Genomic DNA, 21,408 nt, shown 5'->3' with positions numbered 1-21,408 from the left:
TGTCAATCGGTGCCTGTGGGAGCATAGGCTTTGGGTGACCGGGGGTATCCAGCGCTGGCCTGCAGGAGACCTGGGACAAGACGGGTAGATCTTTGCGCGAGTTGAAAGTCATAGAAGGACATTGTGGAGGGGTGGAGGGAAATACTGTAAGGATATTGAGAGTCGTTTTTCTGCTGTGGAAGAGATTAGTTTCAGTGCCTGACGTTGTCTTGAGGACTTGGTGCATGGGTGTTGCATTCTGGAATTGGAAAGAAAAAAATAGTTTTGCTTCCTGTGAACTTTAGCATTCTTTTGCTTACCAACCTAGAGGAACAATGAAAGTCTAACTGGAAAAAGGCAGTTGTTTCTGTCTTTTCTTCTCCACGTTTTTCGTGTCTTGCGAGAAAAGAAAATCAATAGGGGGCATATTTAAAAAAATTGGAAAGGAAAAAATGGTGATTTTAAGATAAGAATTAACACTTTTCTGATTTATCAGAAGCATTTTTCAAAGCAGAACAAAAGAGGCTTAACATTTCTATTCGTCTTTTGCAATAATGTGGCTAAGGGGGCACACACTTAGCAGGAAAGTATGTTCTAAATTGTTGGGTTGCCTTAGTCCCGCTGGAATGAGGAAGAGTTTGAGTCTACAGCTGCTGGGTAGAAAGTTCCACATTTCCTGTCAAAGATGCTCAACAATGCCATCCTGGGTGATTGATCGCTATGGGAAAAACGATGTACTCCGACTCACAAATAGTATGATGTTTCCTGCAATCCGCCTCCCTAATGAAGTTATTATTAAAGTTCACGCTGCAAGTTTAAATCCTATAGATGTTAACATGCGAAGTAAGTAGACGTTATGCATTGCATATCATATATATATGGTTATGAACATCAGTGAACTAACTGTAACAGTGCTTTGAACTCATGAAAATAAACCTTATGGGTGATTTCTGTACTTTTATTTCAGTGCTCATGGAGTGTTAATGTTAATTAGGTTATTTAAAAAAAAAAACTTTGAGGTAGGCATGTGAAACATTGCAGTTGGTGTGTAACTGCTCCAATAACCAGTTTTGTGCTGGGTATTTCGGTGGAGTCCTTGAGGTTCTCTGAGCTTGATTGTTTTCTTGGAAATGTTTTGTTACCCAGCTAGGTAACATCTTCAGTTTTGCAAGAAAACAACCAAGCTCAGAGAACCCCAAGGACTCCACAGTTTAACCCTGAGCTACATATATTCTCTTCTACTGGGTATTTCTATTTTACTAATCCTAGTATTGTATGACACTGTCTTGTAAAAAAAAGTTACAGAAAAGCTGATTAATACAGAATTCTCTATCACTTTAAACTAGTAGTACCAGATTGGGACTGTAAAAATCCAAACAAGTACTAGATGGCAGCAAATCGAAATGTCTATATTTCTTTGTTGCCATCTAGTGGCTGCTATATTTTTGCAGCCAAGATATAATAGTCCTGCCTTAGTGATTTTTATAAATTCATTGTGCTTTGAGTTTATTTAGAGTTAAGTTTACTTAAATCTGTTGAAACCAGTGGCCTAATATTGTCTACACAGCAAATATTGTTGGAGATTTATTAATGTTCATGGAATGCAAGGGACATTGAACAGAAGAGGCCTAGATTCTTGCACTGTAACCCTAACCATGTCTACTTAAGCATTTTCATTGAGTTCATTTTGCCTTACTCCAGTCTAAATGGGTATAGAATTGTCTCCTTTTATAACTACTCTTTGACTCTGCTCACTCCCTTTTCTCCTACCTGATTTTACAACCTATAAGGAAGTGTGACCTCAGTTTCTGTTTCAGGCAGATCATCCTATTGGGAAATGCTGAGCCTTGAATTCTTGACAAAGCAAATAATATATGTAAAATAATATTGCTAACCTTCTGGTATTCTTGGAAAGATTCCCCTCCTGTTTCCATGTTGGTTTATGATATTTAAGGGCAAATTTAAAAGTGGAAAATGTGCAATATGAAGCACTGGTGAACATAATGTTATTGCTATCTTCTATTAACCATACTTCTGTTTACATATAAGCAGTTTAAAACTTCAGTATATACTAAACTGAATTCAGACAAATTTGATTTTTATGTTACTCTGAAGACCCTCTGGGACATTTTGGTGGGATTGCAGTTTAAACAAATAAATCAACTTATCTTGTTTAAAAAACCCAAACTGGATATCAGATTACTATCTATTTATATTGTGGCTGAATCTCTAAGCTGATGCTTGTCTCAGTCTCAGTTTTCGGTCTGTAAAATGGGAATCCTTAGGGGAATTGTTGGAATGAATAAAGTGGTATTGTTGCAAGCAAGTCGTGAGGAAAAGAAGTGTATAAATCTAAATGAAACTTCAACAAACTGGCTCCCATTTTTCTTTTTTTTTATAGATGGCTATGGAGCTTGTGCTCTAAGAGTGAAACGAGATCCACTGCTCATTTCAGAAAGAGGCAAAGAATTTCCTCTAATTCTAGGCCGGGATGTTTCTGGGGTTGTGATGGAATGTGGACCGAGTGTTTCCTATTTCAAACCTGGAGATGAGGTAATGGAGGTTTGAGAGTAGAATCATAGAATTATATGGATTGGAATTATATCGAGTGGAATGGAACCTAATCCTTCCCGTTTCATACAGGAATCCTCCAACCACCATGGCAGATTATCTAGCCCCCATTTGAAAACCTCCAGTGAGGGGAATCCACCACTGTTATAGACAGGTTGCTCCATTTCTTCACTCCTCTCACTGTCATGACATTCCTGTTAATACTCAACCTGAATCTCTTTAATTTGAACACACTAGTCTTTGTCTTGCCCATGGTTTCAGCAGAAAAAAAGCAGATCTGATCCCAACTGTATGTAACAGCCTTTTAGATAGCCATAGACTGCTATAATATTTTTCTTCTGTCTCCTCTTTAGAAAGCTAAGAATGCTAAGCTCTTTTAATTGTTCCTTGTAAGGTTTGGTTTCCAGATTGTTTTTCATCCTGGTAACTTTGTTCTGAACTTGCTCCACCTGTTACAAATCCTTTTTAAAGCATGGTGCCCAGAATTGGACACAGCTTTCCAAGTGTGGTTTAACTAGTGCAAAGTACAGTGCAACCATTACCTCCTGTACAGGTATCTGGTTTCTGTCATTCTGTTAATGCATCTGAAGATTGCATTGGCCTTTTAAGCTGATGCACCATGCTACTTCTTTAAATTCAGCTGGTGGTCTACTAGCACTTTCAGAATTTTCTCACATTCTTTGTCCCCAAGTCAGGGGTCCTCAGCCCTGGCTACTACTACTACTAACAAAAACAAAAAACAAAACCCACTTAGTATTTTGAGTGGATTTATAAATCATTAGGGTAGAAACCAATGACTTCAATAGAGATGTTTTATTTAAGGTTGCAAGTGGTAATATTTTTTTTCTTTTATTGTATTTTATGGGAATAAGAAAGCTTGCCTAAAAAGTTTTCCAGAATGGAATGAGTTGGACGTCCTGTGTATAATACACTGCCATATAGGAAGATGAATTTTGAGTATCTGCCTGCTTTAGGTGTACCATATTCTGGAGGTCAAGAAATTGTGTTACTTGGTAGAAAGCAAAATATTTCAGATTCTTTATTTTTCAGGTATGGGCAGCAATTCCACCCTGGAAGCAAGGTACTTTGTCAGAGTTTGTTCTAGCAAGTGGAAATGAGGTAAGTCAACAAAAGGTTTTATTTCCAAATGAAATAAACATATGCACAAGTGCAAAAGAATTTTTTTTTAAAATGTGGTGTTATTTCTATATTTACATTTGAAATGCTGGTTAAAAACACCTTGAAATTAAAACATTAAAATAGCATAGAATCTCTACTCTGATCTGCATGGCATTATAAGCAGAGGGTTTTCTCTTCCTCTTTTTCCCCTTTTCCATTTGGCTTTGGAAAAGAGAGAGGAAAGGAGGAATCTGAGTGGCTGCTGCAGAAGTACTGTGTTTCACTTGGCCAGCTAGCAAATCAAAGTTCTGCACAGTAACCCAAGACACAAAGAGAATTTGCACTCTCTTGCTTACAATTGCAATGAGAGAGTCAGCTGGGTCTCTCTAGGCATGCATTTCATTCAGTGTTGAAACAGAGTACCGTATTTTTCCGACAATAAGACGCCCCCATGTACAAGACGACCCCCACTTTTCCAGCCCAAAATTTAAAAATCAATATTTTGAAGATAGTGCAGAACACATTTTTATTTAGTAATTAGTTAACATTGACCTGATACACTTGGGGGAGGAGGTTCAAACTGTCTCTCTGCAGCTCTATTTCCAGGCTCTTTTGCTTAACTGATTACATTCAAGCACGAGTGAAACTGCCGATAGCTTGTCTCTGCAATCAGCCTTCCTCTAATTGGTTTGTTCAGCATCAGCTGACGTCAGTTACATCAGGCTTGTGATTGGAGGAAGTCTGTTTGGGAGACAAGCTATTTCACTCGTGATTGGAGGCTAGCAGTAGGAGGAAGCCTCTCTGCAGAAACAAAGTATGGGCAGTTTGGAACCGCGCGATTCTTGTCTGACTTCCTTGAATAAGACGCCCTTCAGTTTTTAGGGTAAGGATTTTAGAAAAAAGTATCGTCTTATAGTTGGAAAAATACGGTATATTAGGGAAAAGGCCCATCGCTTACTGCCAAATCTTACTTGCCATAGGTGACCTCCTATCTAAAGATTGGTTATCCATTTTGTAAAATTGATTGTCCTCATGTGTCTTTCCATATACAACATTTTCCTTGCATATCTGTAGGAGAAAGTACATAGTGCAATGTGACTTAAATTGTCAGATAGTCTCAGCATGGATGCTTCCAACTTGTGCATAAGAGATACATGTATGGTTTTGACAAGTGTATATACCAGTGTTTCTCAACCTTAGCAACTCTAAGATGTGTGGACTTCAACTCCCAGAATTCCCCAGCCAGCCATGGGGAATCTTAGAGTTGCCAAGGTTGAGAAACACTGGAATATACATTTGCTGTTTTTGGTAGATGTGCATTTAAGGAAAATGTTGTGATCAAGGGAGCCGTAGACAATATCTCCATGCATTGAAAGTTGTACTGAAGTTTGAAGTCATCAAATTTCAGCTGCTAAGCATGGGGTATCTTGCAAGTTTCTGCCTGCTCTCTTACTTTTATGCAGATATCAAGGAAACCGAGGCGTCTCACTCACACCGAAGCTGCCTCCTTGCCTTATGTTGGTTTAACAACATGGTCTGCAGTGTCACATGCTGGGGGGCTGCATCCAGATAATTGTCCCAACAAAAGGTAAACAGCCAGATGATGTATAAGAAGTTGGTCATGGGCTTTCTTGTCCAAAGCGAGTCCCTAACTTTCTTCTGAATATCTTTTTAAGTATGAGCATTTCTTTCCTGGCTCAGTTTTAGCATGCCTTGAGAGGTAGTAGATTTCATGCATTTTAGCTTTTGTGAAATAATACTTTTATTGAATGTAACTAATTTAAATATCTTATATCAGGCACAGGAATATGCCACAGATAAATTTAAAAATCCATTCTTCATCAGTATGATTTTTTCAACATTCTTGATAGATTTTTATCCTGTATGCCACCATCAACCAGGTGTAACCAATTTACGTATTTTATTCTCATAACATTTCTACTATGTCAATGCTTTATTGCATTACACAATAGCATTTAAATATTACTGTCTTGTGCCTTAAACTTACGTTACTTTAAATCTAAGGTTACCTGAAACTTAAGTTCATTTTAATTTATAGTTTCTTAACTTTGTGCTGTATAAATTGAATTACTTAAATACAGTTGCACAATAGGCATTTTATCAGTTTAATCCTCTTGATCACTGTAATTGTTTTTGCTTTATAGAATATTGATCATAGGTGCATCAGGTGGAGTGGGTACCTTTGCTATACAGGTAAATATGTTAAATCTTATTATCTTGGCTGAACTTTTCCTGGTTTCTTGAAAGAATCCTAGAATACAGTCTTTTGCAATGTCTCACTTATATTGTATAAATATATTATTTTATTTTCATATTTATAATATTGGCTACAATAAATAATACTGTTCACTTAGAGCATTCAATTTCTGTAATCAAACAAATATTAGTGTTTGCATTATAACCTATAGAGATTCATAGAAAAACTTTGACAATGTATTACATGAACTCTGAACATTTGTTAATTCAGGTTAAGTGAGTTCTGTGAACCCCCGCTGTCATTCCATCATGGGAAATTGCTGTAGAACAAGACAATTATTAGTGTAAAATGAAACGTAATTTAAAGTGATGCAGAATAAGACTCTTTTTAGGAGTTAATATTTTTAAAGATCATTTAAAGCATGCAGGTATAAAACTTGAATAGCTGCCACTTACAGTTTTGGAAGGCAGTCAAAAACTTCTATTGGAGCAGGAAAAAAAGAGTTCAAGAGACAACAATGCTGTTGCATTTGTAAGGCTCTTTGGTTTGGGACACCCCATTTCAAAATGAGATTGCAAGCTGGAAAAGATCCAGAAAGGACAACTAAAGAGTTAGCCTTCCCCCCTGGCATTCTGATGTATGGTGGGTGAGATGTTAGGGATGGAGGGCTATGGAAAATGCGAGCTGCCAAATAGCTCCATAGTGTTTCCAAGATGAAACACCCATTGATGCAAACTTGAGTTAGGTTCAGGGAAGTTGTGTGGCATTCATAGCAAGTGAGTCTGAGTGGTTACTGTGTATGTGATTGTAGATTTCTTTTCTTTTCCTTTTTTTGTCTTCTCTTTTAGTTAATGAAAGCTTGGAGTGGTCATGTCACCGCAGTTTGTTCCCAGGATGCCAGTGAATTGGTAAAACATCTTGGAGCAGATGATGTAATTGATTATAAATCTGAAAGTGTGGAAGAGCAGCTCAAAAAATTACCCCTGTATGTACTAATGTGATTAAACTATTGGTGTGTTTGGCAAAAAGTTTTCAAATGGCAAGGTTGGCCATTTACTTTCTGGGTAGCTTGCAAATCAACATGGCTATTTTCCACAAACTAGAAATTTATTTTCAGATGGCCCCTCTCTCTAAGACCCTCCTGATCTCTTTTGAGTATACAGTGGTACCTCGGGTCACGAACGCTTCTGTTCACGAACAATTCGGGTCATGAACAGCACCGTTCGCAAAATTTTGCTTCCCTTTGCGAACTCTGCATCAGGTGACGAACATGATCCGCGGCCATTTTCCCTCCCGTGACACGTGGTCATGGCTTCCTGTAGGGAGGGGGACTCTCCCTCCAAATAATAGCCTCCTCCCCACCCGCCTTCCTGTCCTCCATGCCAGAAGTCGCCTCGAGCAAGGTTAGTGTTCTCTCTCTTCATACTGTACTGTACTGTACTTTGTTTCATATTTTTGTGGTTTAAAAAAAAAAACATATGGTTCAGAACGGATTAACCGTATTTACATTGAACCTTATGGGAAAATTTGATTCGGGACGCGACCAAAATCAGGTCGTGACCAAATTCGGAGGGGTCAGAATGGATTAACCGTATTTACATTGAACCTTATGGGAAAATTTGATTCGGGTTGCGACCAGTTTGGGTCGCGACCAGAGTCGCAGAACAAATTAAGTTCGTGACCTGAGGTACCACTGTATTACAGAAATTACAGTAGAGTCTCGCTTATCCGACATAAACGGGCCGGCAGAACGTTGGATAAGCGAAAATGTCGGATAACACACAGTAATGATTGAGTGTGGTAAAAAAAAACAAACCGATCTGCTGCGCCTGTTGCAATCAATTTTTGTGTTGCGGCGCCGCACCATCAGGAGCAACATGAAAGAGTATACTCACGCTTGCAAACAAGCGGCACACTTTTCTCGTCGCCAATTTATGCATGTTGTGTTTTTTTTAGGGGCATCGGATAAGACGGAATGTCGGATAAGCGAAGGTCGGTTAAACGAGACTCTACTGTATATTCGCTTCTAGTATTGTTTGTGCTACTGTTTCCTACTTGGTGAAAGTAAAAGTCACATTTATTCACTTGCTTTTTGAAAATTTAATTGGTGCTTGCATTTTTCTTTCTAGGTTTGATTTCATCCTAGATAATGTTGGTGGACCTACTGAAAAATGGGCTCCTGATCTTCTCAAAAAGTGGTCAGGAGCCAGATATGTGTCTTTGGTGACACCCTTTTTAGTGAACATGGACAGACTTGGAATAGCCGATGGCATGCTGCGGACTGGCATCACTATTGGTGCGAAGGTTTTGAAGGTCAGTTAGGAAAACCCAGTATTTTTTGCTTTTTCCCCTTTGCATAAGTAGGTCATAGCTCACTAAAATGTTTGTGGAAGGCTATGCAGTTTTACTTACTTTTCAGTGTTGTGCTTTTTTTTTTCATTCGCAGCATCTTTATAATGGGATCCATTACCGGTGGTCATTTTTTGCATCAAGTGGTCCTTATCTGGATGAGATTGCGACTCTTGTTAATGCAGGAAAGGTATGGCCAAACTGGCAGTTTCACTGTCCTCCATTAGCTGAATCCATGACACTTTGGTTCAAGCCTTTCTGCTAAGTTTACCAAGAAAGCAGCTCGCCAGGAGGTGCAAGGTGTGCTGAATTTTCCTGGTGGTGGCGGTGGGGCGGGGTGGTTTTATTTTTCATATTGTACTACATCAGCTTACCAGGAAAGCTATAACTGGCAGCGTGTGGTCCTCTAGCTTTTGGGTTCCCTTGGGGTTTACACCTTTTTTCACCTGCATCCCGATGACAGGGAGAGTTCAAGGGCCTTACTGTATGCAAAGTGGATGAAGTAAAATACATGAGTCAAAGTCAGGCCTGCATTTATGTAGGCTTTGGTTTTTAATTTTATCCCAGGTTAGTATTTTGGGAGGAAGAGGATTGTAGTTTCTCTTTTCTCCTTAAACTATTCTTCTCTTTTCCTTTGTTACTGAATACTTTAGGAAAACAACGGGTAAAGCATGTTCAAAGAAAGTTGTTGAATTAAATGAAACTAATGAATGTCATGGGAAAGGTTACCCTGTTTATGTGGTGTGGCGTTTGGTGCTTTAAAAAGTGTGTTGCTGCGCCTGTGAATTAATCAGTTGCAAGCTCTCTTTTTCACCCAGTTTTGAAGCCTTTCTGCTAACTTGGGTGCCCATCTGAAAAGCAGGGGTGCTCCTGTGTTCTGCCAAAGTGTGTGTCCCTTGAGTACCTTGCTTTCCAGCACACGGTGGTCAATGAGTCCTTAGCTCAGCATACGAGGGCGGCTGAGATAAAGAGATGCCTAGTCCTGGTGTACAGATGGGAAAGTTCATATGGAGTCCAATCAAAACATTCAGCAGGGAGAGAGGTTAGCAAACACAAGCACATAAAGTTTTTATATACTTACGTAGACTATACTGCCTGTTACTCACCCTTGCAGAGTCAGCCAGCAGAATCCAAACCTATTTCCAACTCGCCCATGCAGAGTTTTCTCTGTACATTCTGCACCTACTCTGGGCTCGCCCTCGCAGAGTCCTTCACAGTGCTTTCCACCAGAACCTGTGCCTTGAAGAGTTCTTCTCAGAGACATTCCTGAACCTGCCTGTTCAGCATCCCACTGGCCCACTTTAAGTAGTTTACATATCCCGGGGTGGGGGGACATCTTATAGGGTTGGTAATGAAAGCAAGTTGTTGGGGGGCTTACTTTTCACCACTACACTATGTTAAATTTATTTTAAGATTGATACTGCAGGTTTTGTTTATCTCAGAGTGGCAGGAAGCCATGCCATCATATCAACATGTATGGTGGAAAGAATTGCAGTGCAGCACATTGGAAGTTGCACTGGCCCCTGTCAACCCAGCAAGGTAGACCAGATTAAGACACCAATACCATAAAGGTCCAGATGATTTTTATTGTAACAGCTCTAGTAACAGAATCTTCCAAGTCTGAATGTGCTCCCCCCTCTCTCCCTTTATCTTCATGAGAACTAGGGAGGGGCTTGTTTGAGATGTGTTCTCAAGTTATTTTCTTGGCCTGGATTCAAGCCCCACATATCTGACTGTTGTCTTGGTAGTGGCTCTTCCTCTTGTAGTGGAATAAGGTACCCCCCCGACACACATGAGCTGCATTCACTGCCAACCCTATAAGATGACCTCCCCCCCAACCATACATGTGAACTGCTTAAAGTGCCCTTGTAAGAAAACATTCATAGCAAGCTGACTTAACCCTGAGTGGTGACACGGAGGCATCAGACAGGAACCAGTGGCCCAATAAACCATATCCCAGGAACCAGTGGCTCAACATATCTCAAAGATAGTATAGTTAGCATGCTGACCTAGTAGGAATTGATAAATAATGAGAAGGTCACCCAGATGGGTTTATCAAAGACATTCCAATGTCATGCTGTAATTTACATTGTGTCTGCCTTTTCCTTTCTCTTGTCTTTGAAATGTAGTGGGCCAAAGGTGTATAAGCTGTGGTTCTGCTGTCAGTGCTTTGCTGGGAGCCCGGTGAACACTGTTGCTGTTTGCATGCTTAATCAATTTATGTTGTATCTTCAAAGTGATTTGGTTGCTTTAGGTGAGCCAGGTTTTGGTCACAACACTCTTGTCCTTCAAGGCCATTCCCTATTCTCTTTACATCCCCCTGCTAATTCTATCTTTAATTTTGATAACTCCTGTTATTCAGCCTGTGTGATAAGAATATTAATAATTATAGTGTATTCAAACACTCACAGTACTTTGCATATATTACCTAGTGGTACTCCTTAGAATGACCTTGTAAGGTTAGTGGCTATTCTTGTTTCCCAATTGCAAATGAGGCTGAATGTTTAGTAAAGAGTCATAGTGAGATCATAGTACAGGTATGTTCTTGATAAGCAGCTTGCTCACCATTGCCATGCTCATAATGTATCTTCAAGGTTGTTTCCTGCCATGTATGAAGTTGCAGATCTAACCTTGTTCCTGTAACAAATGTTAAAAAAACAGGATTCTTATTATTTATAGAATGACATACTTCACTGGGCTTGAGTAGCTCCTTTCAAGCAAAAACAGCAAACTGTCCATAGCTGGGAGTGAGCCAGGAAATATTACAGATAGCCATTTGGGCAAGTGGGCAAGTCTCATTTGTTTTGGGCTTGAGAAGATCTGGTGTTTGCCACTGTGTATGAAAGAGAGAAAAGGTGTGGCTTTAAGTCACCCATTTGCGCAAGACCAGAGCAGGTGAATGCTGTTACTATTGAAAATGTGCTTGGTGTGTTTGTGGATGGCTAGTTTTCTTTTGTCATAAGATTAACAGTCATTAAACATGTTTGCTTACTGTACTGTTCCCTTTCTTCACAGAGGACAGCTTTTAATGTCATACAGTTATATGCTTCCTTATTTGCAGAATGATCTTACTATAAAATGATGGCCAGTTTTTTAAAATTTATGTATATAGTATGTATATTTATTTCTCTGTTTTGGGTATGCTGATGAAGCTGAACTTGAAGAACTGCAAATTAAATAGGGCAGCCTGAGAATCTTTCTTCAGACTGCAGCATACGAGCATGCTGACTGTCCTTGGGAATTGTTTGGAGGAAACATGTAACAAGGCTTTCTTTGTGGCAGCACCCTGATTATAGAATTTTCCCACCAATGTGGTGAAATGGGTCTATCCCTGAATGTTTAGAAGGCAGTAAAAGTAAGTTTATTCTAGTTAGGGCTGAAAAGAAGTATACAGTACACTTCAAAGTAAATAAACTTGACTAATAAATCAGTGGGTAGATACATTTGTAAACTACAAAAACATAAGGGCTTTGAGACTGATTAATGTTTGTGCCTAGAGTATCCTGTGCATCATATTCCCCACGTTTATGGATGAGAAAGTATAGTTTAATTCTGTGTGCCCATTCTTGCTGTGTTCTATGTGCTTTCTCTGTTATTTGTGCAAAAGACTGGCCATTGAATGTGGAAGAGCTTTAAAAGTCTGCCCTCCATCTTTTCATTAGAGAAGCAGCAATGTGGTGCTGGTTCCATCAAGAGAGAGAAGGGAGTAAGAGAGCCAAAGAACCAGGATGAGACCAGAGTTCCCACCAGAGCGGAGTTATCTACCCACTGTAATTTTTAAAAACAGTTTTCTGATTCCTTCTGAGCCACGGCTTAGCTAGACTTTATTTTGCAGAGCAAACCAAGGATACCAATGTGAGACAAAAGGTAGCTTTTGAAGTCCTCATGAAGCAGTACTCTCTTTTCCTCAGTAATTTGAGCTACATTGCTATCATAAGTTAGCATCATTAAAGGATGCTTCTGTACATATATTCTGGGCTACTGTCTTTCCCATCCAAATGACAGAGCATTTTTGATTGATTATGTGCCATCAAGACCACATAAAATAGATTTTCTCCATAACAATCTGTTCCTAACCTAGTCTTTCAGGTCTTCCAGTGGTATCCCATGGCCACTGTAACTGAGTCCATCTATCTTGCTACTGGTCATCCTCTTCTTCTTTTTCTTCCCACTTTTCCCAGCATTAGAGCCTTCTCCAGAGAGCTAGGTCTTCGCATCATATGTCCAAAGTAGGATAGTTTGAGCCTGGTCATTTGTGCCTCAAATGACAACTCTGGATTGCTTTGTTCTATGATACATTTGTTTGTTTTCTTGGCTGTCCATGGTATTCTCAGGAGTCTTCTCCAACACCAAAGTTCCAAAGTGTCAATACTTTTCCTATCCTGTTTCTTCAAAGTCCAACTTTCGCTTTCATAGAGTGTCACAGGGAATGCCATTGCTTGCACATTCTGATCTTTGTAGGTACAGACACGTCATGTCATCTGAATATCTTTTGCAAGGCCTTCATGGTTGCTCTACTAGTCTGCAGCGTATTCTTTGTTTCTTTACTGTTGAAGGTTGATCCTAAAAGGCAGAAGCTATCTACCACTTCAATATCTTCACTGTCATTTCTAAGTCTGGTTGGTGTACCTGTTGCCATTAGTTTGGTTTTCTTTAATCTTAATTTTAGTCCCATTTTTTCACTGCGCTCCTTGACTTTTATTACTAGAGCTTGCAGATCCTTTGCATTTTTGGCTGTCAGAGTAGTGTCATCAGTATAGTGCAGGTTGTTGATGTTTCTTCCTCCAATTTTAAAACCATGTACATCTTCCAGTCTAACTTCCCTTCATATATATTCAGCATATAAGTTGAATTTACAATATTTATAGTTGTTTCTCTAATACTGCTCCTTGTCTCTTCTAACAGGTCTCTGAAACTCTGATAAGTTCCTTTCTGAGATTTTATCATTCTTGGTTTTGGCTTCTCTTCTCTTCTTGGCAATTTCCATGGTTTGTTCTGATATCCAGTTTGATTTCTGTTTCTCCATCTTTGGTATTCTGTTTTCACATTCATTCTTAATGACTTCTTTAAGTTCAATCCACAATTCCTCTGATTCTGCATCAATGAGATTCAGGACTTCAAAGCAATTCCTAATGTTCTCCTTGAAAATGATGGGTAATGCTCAAAAGTCATATTGTGGAAACTGGTTGGCTTTCTTATTATTATTTAGCTTAACGTGGAACTTGCAAATTAACAGTTTATGATCTGTTCCGCTGTCAGCACCTGTAATGATATGTGAGAATGACCTTGGGAGATGAGGGGAAGAGATGCTGCCTAGGGAATGATCAGGTAGTGGGTGGGTGGGTGGGGCGCCTGCAGCTGCAATAACAGGCAGAGAAAGAAACTTAGAAAGGATACTATCAGGCTGTAAAAAGAGATGATGGGAAATTTGTACTTTCAGACTTGCAAGATTCTGTTAATGTAGCCTTACAATAAAGTACAATTAGATCTTGTTGTGTTTCCTGTCTGGTCTACCTGGGAAGGCTGACAGCTCCTCACCATGTCTTTGATGCTATAATTGAGCTCCTCCACTTCCTTTTAGCAATAATATGGTCAATTTGCTTTTTATGCACTCCATCTGGTGATGTCCACATATATGGGCATCATTCTGGCTGTTTGAAGACAGTGTTAGGTATGAAGAAATCATTGGTTTTAGCATTGCCATAAAACCTGATTCCTTGAGTTTGTCAGTGTTCTCTCCAACACCAGAAACAAGAGTCAGCAGGTGTCCCACACCATCCTCAGTCTTCAATTCACCATTTTATAGCAAGGAAAGGGAAAAAAAACCAAGATAGCCACTGTCCAAGAAAAAGCAAAGGCAATCCTTCATTAATTGGGAAAGATGGGAAAGAAACCAAGATGCCATAGCACCTTGAGGGAAGGGGAGGGGAGGGGGATCCTAGAGTCTGGAGAAGAACAGTGCTGGAGCTCATAGGAAGATGTTGTGCTCTAAATCTCCAAAGGAAGCACTGCAAAATTCTTCTAACAGCATTTTCTCTGATAGAAATCCTACTAACTTCCTGCTTTCCTTGAGCTCTTGAAGCCCCACAGTATCACAGGAAAATGCAGTATCTTGACTGTGGAAGGACCCTAGTTTTCCTTTAGTTTATCAATATATGTCAGTCGAACCCAGAGTATATAAGTACAGGCATACCCTGCCACAAATACATTATAGGATACGTTATTCCTGTTCAGTAGTCCAACCAAATAAGGTTTCTGTTTCAAGAGTCCATTTTGATTGCCCTCCTGTTTTTTTTAAAATCTTGATTCAAGATATCTTCCCCATTTTGTGGGCGGGTATTTGAGCAAAACTGAGGATTTTCTTGTGACTGCTGATATCTCCTTATTATATAAGGACGGGGTCATTTTGCCTATAGCAGGATCAACACAAAAATTAAGTTTGCTATTAATATATAGAATGACAGTAATGAGTGATGAACCAATAATGGACAATTGTGTAGTCAGATTTCAGTAATAGTTCTGTGATGATGTATACAATCTTTTTCCTCCCTAGCCTTTAGCACATTCAGCTCTCTTTCCTGGAGGAAGAGAGGACTATTTTATAGTTGGGGGCTGACTGGTAGTTGTAAACAGATAGTGTTTTCATTGTCTTGCTAATCTCCTTTTACTGTCACATCACCATCTGCTGACTTGCATGGTTGTGTGTACCGAAAGAAATATTTATCTTAGTCAGGCTGTTTGCAGTAAACAGTGAATGACATATTATGCTAGGCTACAGGATCAGCCCTTTTCAGGTTTATTGAAACAATGAGTCTGGATCAACCAGCTAGATAAAGGGCTTAATGTACCAAAGTGCTGTGCTCATCAGTCCCAACCATCATGACACTTCCTGTCAGTGTTGAGGGCCAGCAACCCAATTAGATACTGGTCTGCAATAATGCAGCACATGGGAGTATTTTGCTACAGCTTTGAACAAAAATCTGTTTAAGCTCAAAGCAACTTGCTTCCTTGAAAAAATGGTGCTGTAGGCATCATTGAATAGTAAAATTGTGCCCTCTAGAGAATAATCCTGAAAATTACATCCTTAAAAAAATATATTTTATATGTAATACAGTACAGTATTGCACACAGTGGTATGACAATGTGGCTTCTGAAAGAAAAAAGAAAAGATGCAGTGTAAAATCCTGAGTTCTTTTATAGAACTCACAAGCCTGAACATTTAAGAATTTCACAAGTGCTTTTTATTTGTAAACAAGGTAGGAGCTTAGAAATTAGAAACCAGAGTTTTGGTGGCTTCGTCTTTAACCCCTTTTTAACCTCTTTAACCCTTCTTGTGTATTAATCTTGAACATATTAATGTCCGACTCTGTTGTAAACAAAGGATTAAAAAGTATTTCATTGTTATTCTGAATGATAAAATCATTCTTGTAGTGCCTCCCCCCAGTAAGTAGGCACCGAGCTATGAGGTGATTTTTATGAAGATTCCTTTGCCCTGGCAAAAGATGGCATCCAATTGTCTCCTATTTGCTCTCCCTGTCATCAGTTTTTATTATTTGCCTTATCTAGGTCAAAAATTGCATCTGCAAAAATATGACAAACACTACTAAAGTTTTTTGGGGGGGTGTGAACAGTTGCTCAGTATTCATTCCAGAAAACAATGGTTGTTTGGAGAACATAGATATTCCTGATAAAGAACTTTTTTAAAAATGGGGGGGGGGGGTAAATTAAAGTATATTTAGTTTTTTTGCTTATTCTTTTTCACATCCTCTACAATATTGCTTTCATAATTAGTTTCATGTATGACAATAGACAGGCATTCTGTCATCTGAGAATTTCATTGCTACAGAGTTCTGTTGAAAGGCTCTTGAAAGCTTCAGTGACACCTCTGTGAGGTAGGCAGGTTATACAGATCAATTACAAGCATACTGAAATTGGTAGCAGTTTTAAGTAACAGTATTTTTCTCCCCTGTAGATACATCCAGTTATTGACCAAGTCTTCGAATTTTCTGATGTTCCCATGGCCTTTCAGAAGATGGAAAGAGGGCATGCACGTGGCAAAACTGTGATCAATGTAATTAATAAAAAGCACTGAAATCCTGGTTTATGTGAAATTTCTTTATAAAAATTACTAGTTTCCTTAGAAATTCCTATACTACAAATATTTTGTTACCCAGCCGTAGGAATTCCTATTTCAAAACAGGAAATTAACTTTCTTTGGAAGTACACCACTTTCTATCTACCCTTTTTAACATTTCCCAACTGAAACTCAGAGAATGGTTTTGCGCAGTTCCTTATTGCTATTAAATAATAGTGGGGGGGGGGGTGCAGAAACTATAAATAGGTGATTCTTTACCATGCATTAGTATGAAGTTGTAGGGGAACTTTAGAAGTATTTGTAGAATGGCTGCATTGGGCAGCAGTTATATGTAGTTGAAAACGTTGGCAGCTTTAGAAGTGTTTAGGTATATTAGTCTCCTAGTTCTATGATTATTAGTGACACTTACAGGGTGGGAATTGTGGGAAATACGTACATGTACCTGTAAACATATGAGAGACATATTGGTTGGTCCATCCTGCTGATTTAATCTTTGGTGGGAATTCTGTTCGGATAGTTTATGTGGGGTGTGTGTAAAATGATGGTTGTTCATGGTAATTGAAATGTGCTTCTTTGTTCATCTGTACCATGGATTCTCTATTTGTAATCATTTTTGTGATTCCAGTAGAAGAGAATATATGTAGCTCAGGGTTGAACGGTAGAGTCCTCGGGGTTCTCTGAGCTTGGTTGTTTTCTTGCAGATGTTTCATTACCCAACTAGGTAACATCTTCAGTGCTAGAAGGGAATATACCAAGCTTCCAGGACACATGGACAGACACAACCATAGTTTCAACTGGGAAACTGTCAGCATCTTAGACCAAATTACATCCAAAAACCTGAGGGAATTCCTGGAAGCTTGGTATTCAGGCAAGTCAGCCACATAGGCACATAAATGTAAACAACATTTACATACCATTCAAAAGAGACAATAAAAAGAAAACAAAAAGACCAGAACAGCTCCTTGCCAGCAATCAACACCCAGATTAACAGGAATTAACACCAGGATTAACACCAGACAAACAAGCAGTAAACAACAGCCTAATCTAGGAACTACCAAGGAAAAAAAAAACACTGCCTCCAACACTGACAGATCAAGCTACTGTATATAAACAGAGAGTAAACCCCACTCCCTTCTAGCACTGAAGATGTTACCTAGTTGGGTAATGAAACGTTTGCAAGAAAACCAAACTCAGAGAATCCCAAGGACTCTACAATTTTATGATTACCATGTGTATTACCTTTAGAATGAATGGCTGGAATTCCGCATAGCAGCAGCTGCTACATTGATGACCATTTTGTCAGAATTCTTAGTATATCTTTGAAACAAAACTGATTTCATCTAAATAATATTTATTTGTAAAATTCATATGTTTATACAAGGGTTTGGACACAAAGACATTTTCTGCAAATACCACACCCTAAAATATTTTCTGTATCATGGATATAAGGAGCAGTTTTAAAATATCACCAGAAAAATATAGCAGCTAATGGCTAACTGTTGCAGAGTTATACAGCAGATTGGGGTCAAAGTAAACACTTTAACATTTGGACCGAGTATTATAACTTCCTAATAAACAATGGCAAATTAACACAATACTGGTTTCCAAACAAATCAGTGCAGCACCGTTAAATCCTTATAGATTTTCATGACATTTGACTGAGCAGCCTAAGGGCATTGCTAGATATGGCTTCAGATCTGTGTGGGAAGCTAATTGAGCCCCTACAGATTTGTCAGTGTGGCATAGCCAGGCACTTTCCAATGCACCAGGCTTGGCTACCTCCTGCTGCAGTGACAGATTTTGTGCAATGCTGTTGATTATTGTGTGTGTGTGTGTGGGGGGGGACTCAATTAGCTTCCTGTATGGGCTTCAAGCAACATCTGGCAATGCCCCAAGATAGTTGCTGGCAATAAGCAATTTACAAGTGGTTTGTGAACATGGTAGCAGAAAGAGCAAAAATAATAGAGTAATAGAACTGGGAAGAACAGTGAGAGTTACTGATGCAGGGGTTATTTTGACTGCTAATTTCCTTGGAAAATGCAGCAGCTGGATTAGACTTCCTGAAGAAATGGGGATTTATTAACAGTGTTCTATTCAGTAGTAATGTATGATAGCTTTCCCACTAGTGATGAAAATATTACAAATGTTTTTGGCAGAATCTTCACCTGCCAGGTAAATATTTTGAAATTCAACTATTACATATACACTATTTTTTTATTTTAAAAGTAGGGTTTGCTATACTGTAGAAGCAATTGTGGGCAAGTACAGCCAGGTTTAACATTAAAATAATTGATCTTCAAGAAACTACTTGAATTATTCTGGTATTCAGAGTAGATTTTTCTGAGTTCAAGCCTTGAGACCACAATCTTTCATGTTAATGGTCAGCATAGCACTAGAGGATGTGAATGCAAATATGGGGTGTAAAGCAGGGGAAAACTAATCTTAATGAACACTGAAATTACTTGAATACGGAATCAGAAATAGAAAACTTATGTACCAGAGAAAGTTTAAAGCAAAGACATAGGGGATCATTTCTCAATGCAGCTGGTTAAAAACCAAGAATTGTGCTACCCAATTCACATATAATTTGTTACAGATTTTAAAAGAAATCATTTAAGAATATAGAAGGAGCATACTTGCCATGTACAAAGATAATACTTGCAAACTGTGTAAAATAAGGTAGCAACGCAGATAATCGGCAATTTTAACAGATGAAAAGCTCAGCAGCAAATGTTGGTTAGGCATTAAAGCATTCATTTATCACAATTTCATTTATTTTAAAATCATTTGAAACAATTTAGATTTTACATAAATAGCTAATTTTGGAGGGGGGGGTGATGTTGGAATAGTTATCAATGAGTTTTCACTACAAAATATTCCAGTACAATAGTAAATTCTGTTTTAGCACTAAGCCTGGAGCATCAAAACATTTAAAAGGTTTATTTGTACATTTAGAATTGCATATTCAAGTGTTAGTAGTCTCAGTGATATAAAATAGCTGCTTGTGATGCATCTTAATGTTTGTAATAAGAAAAGGACGGAAAAGAAATATGATTTGCTTTTAACCCAGAATATCTGTAACACACACTCTTACACAATTTCATTCGTGTGACAAAAGAGAGTAGGGCTGAGGATGCCAGACCTGTCATCTTTCTTGTGTTCCACCCAAAGAGTTAGAAGAGAGAATCTGAAGCAGGGAGCTCATGCTAGCCATGTAAGCTCTGTATTTAGCAGCTTCCTCACTTCTGGTTTGGCCTGCCCCCCTGCAGAGCATGGAGGGCAGTGGGCTTGAGCAAAAGAATGAAATGGGGCAGAGTTAACAAACGTAATAGAAATTAGGTGACATGACATCCATACAGGACTACTCTTGGATGCAGTGATGATCGTATATTAATTTATTATTTCTTCAAATGATCAAGCTAGTTGGAGAACCACTGTCTATATCACTTTTCAAGTATTGGGTTACATCTCAATCTGTGCCTTTTAAACAATCAGTGGTTCCCAGCACTGTGTTGGTTTGTCTTCACTGACTGTACTGAGAATTAGGTGATTTTGATCATACTGTTTTCCCCCTAAAATGAAAAAAAATGAGTTTCAATTTAGTCAGATTATTACGATTTATCTTTGGATTGTACATTTCAGATGTCCTACAAGTTCCACTCCAATTTCTCTGTTTGCTCCCTTTTTCTATGATGATACTTTTGCTTCAAAAGAAATACTTCAGAAATATACTTTCACTGTATTTCATTCTTTTGATTGGCTGCCATATAAATATTTTCTGCATTTGTCTTGTTTTACAAAGGTATTTCAAAATCACGTAACACAGCGTAATATAACTCAACAGATATATTATTACAAGTGTTTAGTTATCCAGCAAATATTTTAGGTTTTAGTTGGGGCCTCCAAATTTAGAAGTCTGCTTTAGAACATAGGAATGCCATTTCTTAGTGTTAAAAGAAACTTAGTTACTACTAGGGGTGGATCAAAAGAACTACTGGAGTTGTGTGTATAGCAAATACTTTGTAGCTAATTTTAGTATACCATTTATTTGTTTATTAAATGTCCATCCCACCTACCTTCCCTCATGGAACATAAGCCTGGATATACTGGTATCTCAGGCAGTTTCCCATTGAGGCCCCAGTGTCTTCAGCTTCATCAAACTGACTTTGTAACATTTATAGATTATATAGGTAGTCCCAGGTTAAGAATGAGTTCCATTCCTAAGCCAGTCTTTAACTCGAATTTGTATGTAAATCGAAACTTGTACTTACAAACAGGCTGCCTGTTACTAAAAATGGTGGATGGTGTTCTCCTTCCTGGAGCCGATGAACTGCTGAAGCCACGCAATGTTTTCATGAACCATTGAAAACAGGCTGTATATTAAAAATGTGCAGCTTCAATGGTTCATGAAAACATTGCATGGCTTCAGCAGTTCATCGGCTCCAGGAAGGAGAACGCCGCCACCATTTTTAGTTATAGGCAGCCTGTTCGTAAATATGAGTTGTCCGTAACTCGGACATTCTTAACCTGGGGACTGCCTGTACACCCCAAACCATGGTTGAACTCATATAACCATTTGCCAGTCTTAATTATCTATGATCCGAAAATGTTTTTCTTACAAATGTTTTCTGGTTAAGAGAATTAGTGTGTAGCTCCGCTGGATGCAAGTGCATACTTTTACACCCAGGTACAAAGATAAGGCCTGTTTCTTCTTTAACTAAAAACAGGTATGTATGTATATATGTATATATGTATGTATGTATGCATGCTATCTGTCTTGTACTTTCAGGACAGATGGCAAAAGTACTTCATGGCTGAAAAACAAATAAATCCATTCCTTACATATTAAACATATGGAAGCTTTAGAAACATTTTGGTATATTTCATGGAAGCATATAGATAAAGAAAAATTGTTATCAATGCTGTTTATTAAAAATTCTCCACAAGCTTACCTGTAAAATTTTAATTGGCAAGGAGCCATTTTGGAAAGTACAAGTTGGTAAAAGTGTGAGGTATAAAATTAAAAGTCTTGGAATAGTTCCATTTATTGATCCGTTTCCTGAAATACTTGTTATAC

At 38.5% G+C, this 21,408-nt stretch overlaps 2 protein-coding genes across 3 annotated transcripts in view; one reads left to right on the top strand and one right to left on the bottom strand.

Moving 5' to 3' along the window:
- The first annotated feature begins 2 nt into the window (after window positions 1-2).
- Window positions 3-16,335, top strand: RTN4IP1 (reticulon 4 interacting protein 1). Of its 2 annotated transcripts, XM_025164898.2 has the most exons (10): window positions 6-84; window positions 596-822; window positions 2,381-2,532; window positions 3,601-3,669; window positions 5,133-5,257; window positions 5,835-5,883; window positions 6,736-6,872; window positions 8,017-8,200; window positions 8,334-8,426; window positions 16,209-16,335. In XM_025164898.2, exons 2-10 carry the CDS (start codon window positions 606-608, stop codon window positions 16,326-16,328), a joined length of 1,146 nt encoding a protein of 381 aa, XP_025020666.1. In that variant the 5' UTR covers window positions 6-84; window positions 596-605; the 3' UTR covers window positions 16,329-16,335. The 2 variants fall into 2 exon arrangements, with proteins under 2 accessions (XP_007425488.1, XP_025020666.1); XM_007425426.3 differs by having other exon boundaries at window positions 3-822.
- Window positions 16,336-16,341: 6 nt separating this feature from the next.
- Window positions 16,342-21,408, bottom strand: part of CRYBG1 (crystallin beta-gamma domain containing 1) — a 42,481-nt gene continuing 37,414 nt past the window's right edge. The window contains exon 21 of the mRNA XM_025164897.2: window positions 16,342-19,903. Coding sequence (XP_025020665.1) covers window positions 19,815-19,903 — 89 coding nt within the window. The 3' untranslated portion in view covers window positions 16,342-19,814. The remainder of the gene's footprint in view (window positions 19,904-21,408) is intronic.

This window comes from Python bivittatus, unplaced genomic scaffold, assembly GCF_059951505.1.
Source record: "Python bivittatus isolate LINGU-HERP-01145 unplaced genomic scaffold, Pbiv_v1 ctg000020_np1212, whole genome shotgun sequence".
Taxonomy (NCBI): Eukaryota; Metazoa; Chordata; class Lepidosauria; order Squamata; family Pythonidae; genus Python; species Python bivittatus.
The sequence above is the reverse complement of the archived record's forward strand: the minus strand, read 5'-3'. Positions and strand labels throughout refer to the sequence as shown.

What these genes read in the sequence shown, in the direction of transcription:
- RTN4IP1 (XM_007425426.3), top strand. Translation starts at nt 534, where the DNA reads ATGTGGCTAAGGGGGCACACACTTAGCAGGAAAGTATGTTCTAAATTG. An exon ending in TGGGTACCTTTGCTATACAG is followed by an intron (nt 5,884 to 6,735) that starts GTAAATATGTTA and finishes CTTCTCTTTTAG; the next exon opens with TTAATGAAAGCTTGGAGTGG. An exon ending in TTGGTGCGAAGGTTTTGAAG is followed by an intron (nt 8,201 to 8,333) that starts GTCAGTTAGGAA and finishes TTTCATTCGCAG; the next exon opens with CATCTTTATAATGGGATCCA.